The 6060-nt window shown below is 38.3% G+C and overlaps 1 protein-coding gene across 1 annotated transcript; it reads left to right on the forward strand.

Annotated features, from left to right (window-relative positions):
* The first annotated feature begins 1166 nt into the window (after positions 1-1166).
* On the forward strand, positions 1167-1745 carry LOC107493773 (uncharacterized). Its single transcript, XM_016114824.1, has one exon. The coding sequence runs from the start codon at positions 1167-1169 to the stop codon at positions 1743-1745; it is 579 nt and encodes a 192-aa protein (XP_015970310.1).
* Positions 1746-6060: the final 4315 nt, after the last annotated feature.

A 6060-nucleotide genomic window follows, 5' to 3' on the forward strand; every position in this document is an offset into this window, starting at 1 on the left:
AGTAGCATCCTTACCCCAAATGTCAATGCAAATAACTTTGAATTGAAGCCACAACTTATCACCTTGGTACAAAACAATTGCTCCTATGGAAAAGGCCCACTTGAAGATCCAAACCAACACTTATCCACTTTTCTGAGGATCTGTGAAACTGTCAAAACCAATGGAGTGCATCCTGACATCTACAAGCTACTGTTATTTCCATTTTCCCTCAGAGACAAAGTTACTCAATGGTTGGAGTCATTTCCAAGAGATAGCATCAACAATTGGGAAGATCTAGTGAACAAGTTGTTAGTCAAGTTCTATCCTCCCCAAAGGATCATTAGACTCAAAACGGAGGTCCAAACATTCACTCCGATGGATGAAGAGTCATTCTATGAGGCTTGGGAGAGATACAAGACCCTGATTAGAAAGTGCCCCCCTGAAATGTTCAATGAGTGGGACATACTTCAGAACTTTTATGAAGGCTTAACTCTGAAGGCTCAAGAAGTACTAGATCACTCAGTAGGAGGCTCCCTACAATTGATGAAGACTGTAGAGGAGGCCCATAATCTTATTGATATGGTGGAAAAAATAATCAATACTTCTTTGCACATCAAAGACAATACAAATTATCACAAAGGAAGGGAGTGCTGGAATTGGAATGAGTGGACTCAATACTAGCTCAAAACAAAATGATGTAGCAGCAAATTCAATTAAAATTTGAGCAAATGGCCAAGAGGATTGATAGCCTCCATGTTACAGCAGTAAATACAAGCCAACCATCAACCACATAGGGACAGAATGAAGAAAGCCAATAAGATCAGTAGCAGGAACAAATTCAATATGTGCACAACCAAGGTTCTGGATCAAGTGAAGTTTATGGTGACACTTACAATCCGTCATGGAAGAACCACCCCAACCTTAGATGGGGAGATAACCACAATCAAAATCAGCAGCCACGGCAACGACATTCAAACCAAAACAACTCAAGAAACACCAGCAACCATAACCAGCAAAACACAATCCACAATCCATATAGAAAACCCCAAAATAACTACCCAAATTCAAGCTACTATCCACCCAATAACACAACCACTAACCAAAATAACCATCAGCCACTTTCAACACTTCACAACTAGCCACAAGCATCACAAGATACTCAGAGAATCTCCAACTTGGAGATATTAATGGAAAAAATGATGAAACAGCAAGAACTTACAAAGAAGAACAATGATGCTTCCATAAGAAACATAGAAAGGCAGATTGGACAGCTTTCCAAGCAAGCTGTGATTGAAAGGCCATCAAGCTCACTCCCAAGTGATACCATTCCAAAATCTAAAGAAGAGTGCAAAGCCATACAGCTAAGGAGTGGAAGAACCTTGGTGAATGACAAGGAGGCAACCAAGAAGCCTATGGAAAGCAACAAAAAGCCAACAGAGAAAGAGGAAGCCAACAACAAAGAAGTGACAGCAAGCAAGCAAACTTCAGAAAAGCTCAAAAAGAATGATGACCAGCCACAAAACTTAAGGAAAAGGAAGGAAGCAATAAAAGGACCAACTCAAGGACAGAAGCAAGAGGAGAAGACTTTTACACCTCCCTTGCCATACCCTCAAAGGTTTAACAAAGAAACCAAGGATCAACACTTCCCCAAATTCCTTGAAGTCTTCAAGAAATTGGAGATTAATATTCCATTGGCTGAGGTATTAGAGCAGATGCCTTTCTATGCAAAGTTCTTGAAAGAGCTTATTAATAAAAAGAGAAGTTGACATGAGAAGGAGACAGTGCTTCTCACTGAAGAATGCAGTGCTGTAATTCAAAGGGGTATTCAACCAAAGCTTAAAGATCCAGGGAGTTTTGTAGTTTCATATACCATAGGCAAGATGACCTTAGACAAAGCCCTCTGTGATCTTGGTGCTAGTATCAATTTGATGCCATTATCAATGATGAGAAAGCTTGCCATAGAAGAACTCAAACCTAGCAGGCTGTCTTTGTTAATGGCCGACAGATCAATCAAGACACCCAATGGCATTGTGGAAAATCCATTGGTAAAGGTTAGAGAGTTTATATTCCCTACAGACTTTGTGATTTTGGATACAGAAGATGAAGAAAACAAATCAATCATCCTGAGAAGGCCATTTCTAGCCACAGCAAGAGCTATTATTAATGTGGAGAAGGGAGAAATGATCTTCAAGGTGCACAATGAGCAAATGGTCATCAATGTTTTCAAAGCAATGCAACACCCCCCTGAGCAAGAAGATTACATGAGAGTAGATATGATAGAAAGTTTGGTGGAAGAAATGTTAGAAGCCAATCATCATGAGCAACAAGAAGAAGAAGGGGAAGAAGATCAGGAGACAATGGAGGCACAAGTAGCTAAAATTTCCATTGAGAAAGAGGTGAAACAAGACAAGAAGGAAGAAGTGCCAAAACAAGAATTGAAACCTCTCCCTATTCATCTTAAATATGCATTCCTTGGCACAGCAGATAGCTTTCCAGTGATCATAAACTCTTCCCTTACTGAAGAAGAAGAAGGAAAGCTCCTCAATGTACTAAAGACTCACAAAGATGCATTAGGATGGACCATTGATGACTTGAAGGGTATTAGCCCTGCAGTTTGCATGCATAAGATCCTTTTGGAAGATAATTTCAAACCAGTGGTTCAACCTCAAAGGAGGCTAAATCCCACAATGAAGGAAGTTGTCCAGAAGGAAGTAATGAAGTTATGGAATGTAGGGATTATCTATCCTATCTCTGACAGCTCATGGATAAGCCCAGTTCAAGTGGTACCAAAGAAAGGTGGGATGATAGTTATTGTTAATGAGAAGAACGAACTCATTCCCAGAAGAACTGTGACAGGATGGAGGATGTGTATTGACTATAGGAGGCTGAATGATGCCACACGCAAATATCACTTCCCACTTTCCTTCATTGACCAAATGCTTGAAAGATTGGCCAGCCATGCTTATTACTGCTTCCTTGATGGATATTCTGGGTATAATCAGATAGTGGTAGATCCAAAAGAACAAGAAAAGACCTCTTTCACTTGTCCATTTGGAGTTTTCACCTATAGAAGGATGCCATTTGGGCTATGCAATGTTCCAGCCACCTTCCAGAGGTGTATGCTCTCTATCTTCTCAAATATGGTTGAAAAATTCTTAGAGGTCTTCATGGACGATTTCTCTGTTTTTGGTGATACTTTCAATGCTTGCTTGCATCATCTAACCTTAGTATTGAAACGGTGCCAAGAAACTAATTTAGTTTTAAATTGGGAGAAATGCCATTTTATGGTACCCGAAGGAATTGTTCTTGGTCACAAAGTTTCAAGAAGAGGGATAGAAGTTGACAAGGCAAAGGTAGAAATCATAGAGAAACTCCCTCCACCAACTAATGTGAAAGCTGTTAGAAGTTTCTTAGGACATGATGGATTTTATAGAAGATTTATCAAGGATTTTTCAAAAATAGCCAAACCATTAAGCAATTTGTTGATGGTTGATAGTCCTTTCGTTTTTTATAAAAGTTGTCAGCATGCCTTTGACACTTTAAAAACCAGATTCACCACTGCACCAATCATCACACCCCCAGATTTGGGATTACCCTTTGAACTCATGTGTGATGCAAGTGACATTGCAATTGGTGCTGTGTTAGGACAAAGGAAGGAGAACTTGCATCATGTCATCTATTATGCAGGCAAAGTATTGAATGAAGCTAAAAAAATTACACCACAACAGAGAAGGAATTATTGGCTGTGGTTTATGCGTTTGATAAGTTTAGATCATACTTGATTGGATCCAAAATTGTAGTTTATACTGACCATGCTGCCCTTAAGTATTTGATGTCAAAACAGGATGCTAAACCAAGACTTATCAGATGGATATTGCTTCTACAAGAGTTTGACATTGAAATAAAGGATAGGAAGGGTAGTAAAAACCAAGTTGCTGATCATCTATCAAGATTGCCACAAGAAATAATTCAAGAAGCCTCACACCTAGTGAATGAAAGCTTTCCAGATGAACATCTCTTACAGATTCAACAAGCCCCTTGGTTTGCAGACATTACAAACTATAAGGTTGGAAGAAAGATTCCTAAGGAATTCACCAAGAAACAAGTGAAAAAGCTACTTAATGAAGCAAAGAAATTCGTATGGGATGAACCATTCTTATTCAGAAGATGTTCAGATGGGATGATAAGGAAATGTGTTCCTGAAGGTGAGATGAGAAGCATATTGTGGCACTATGGTGCATGAAATTGCAATCACACTTTAAATTCCGCACAACTAACCAGCAAGTGCTCTGGGTCGTCCAAGTAATACCTTACGTGAGTAAGGGTCAATCCCACGAAGATTGTCGACTTGAAGCAAGCTATGGTTACCTTGTAACTCTTAGTCAGGAGATATCAAGGAAAAGGGTTTTGTTTGTAATAGAATAAAAGAGCATGAAATAAAAGGTACTTGTGATTCAATAATGGAGAACAGGTTGGAGTTTTGGAGATGCTCTGTCATCTGAATCTCTGCTTTCCTACTGTCTTCTTCTTCACGCACGCAAGGTTCCTTGCATGGCAAGCTGTGTGTAGTGTGTCACTGATGAGAGAACTTTTGCGTGGTCTAGAAATTTGCGAATAAATCCTCGTTGCAAGTATAGTTTCTAAACCTTCAAAAGTTCTTTCATACAAACGTTTTGGTTGTCACAAGTAACAAACCCCTTTGAAATTGATAACCGAGTATTCAAACCTCGGGTCGTCTTCTCAAGGAATTGCAGCGAGGTATGTTCTTATTATTGGTTATGAGTTGTAAATTGGAGTTTAGGAGGTAAGGAGGGAATATGTTAAATGACAAATAAAATAAAATAAACTAATAACAATAAAATCTCTTGGCAAGGTATAAGAAATTGGAAGTCCAGACCAAATTATCCTTGTCAAGGATAATAAAAATTGAATCTTAATTTCACTTAGTTAACCCTTACTTAAAGCAGAGGAAGGTCAAGTGACTAATTAGTTTGATCTTCAAATCCGAGTTAATTCCTAAGAAAAGATTGGGATTTGAAGTTCAATTCCATTAGAGGAGATAACAATTATCAATTATGCTGTTGAGTTGGATAACTTCCTGAGTTACTGATTTCTTAACCAAAATCAAAAGGAAAGGAAATTGAAACTGCTGGAATAAAAATGCCTTTAGATGGGAAGCAATAATCATGTAAATAAAAGAAAGCAATATTAACATTAAAAGAGTAATCTGTAACATGGAAGAGTTCATAAATTAAATTGGGATAAATAAAAATAAAAAACCTGGGATTGAGAGTCACTCCTAAAACTAAGAGAAGTCCTAAATCCTAATCCTAAGAGAGAGAGAGGAGCCTCTCTCTCTAAAACTACCTCTAAAACATGAAAAGTGAATTATGAAAAAGCATCGAAAGTCCCCCCTCATTCCTCCACTTTGCAGTCTTTAAACTGTGTTTTCTGGGCTTGAAACTGGGCCGGAAATAGCCCAGGATTCGCTGTTTGTGAAATCTGCTACGCTGATTTTTGCAGATGCGATGTGTCCGTGTGGATGATGCGTTCGTGTCACTTATCTGTATGGTCACTGATGTGTGGAAAACGATCCAACACAAAACTCACCGGCAAGTGTACCGGGTCGCATCAAGTAATAATAACTCACATGAGTGAGGTCGATCCCACAGGGATTGAAGGATTGAGCAATTTTAGTTTAGTGGTTGATTTAGTCAAGCGAATCAAGTTTTGGTTGAGTGATTTGTGTTTAACAGGAAGTAAATGACAGTAAATGTAAAGGGGGAAGGGAAAAGTGCAGTAAAGTAAAGAACAGGAAAGTAAATTTGCAGAATCTTAAAGAACAAGAAAGTAAATGACTGAAACTTAAAGTGCAAGAAATGTAAATTGTAGTAACTTAAATGGCAAGAAAGATAAATGGCTTGAATATAAAAGGGAATTGAGGAATGGGATTGCAGGATCTAAACAAAGAAAAAATAAATTGCAGCAAATGCTTGAGCAGAAAGTAAATCAGAAGCAAATAACATTCAAACAGAAAGAAAATAAAATGCAGCAAAGGTTCACAGAAGAACCAAAAGTAAA

The sequence above is a fragment of the Arachis duranensis genome, chromosome 6 (assembly GCF_000817695.3).
Source record: "Arachis duranensis cultivar V14167 chromosome 6, aradu.V14167.gnm2.J7QH, whole genome shotgun sequence".
Taxonomy (NCBI): Eukaryota; Viridiplantae; Streptophyta; class Magnoliopsida; order Fabales; family Fabaceae; genus Arachis; species Arachis duranensis.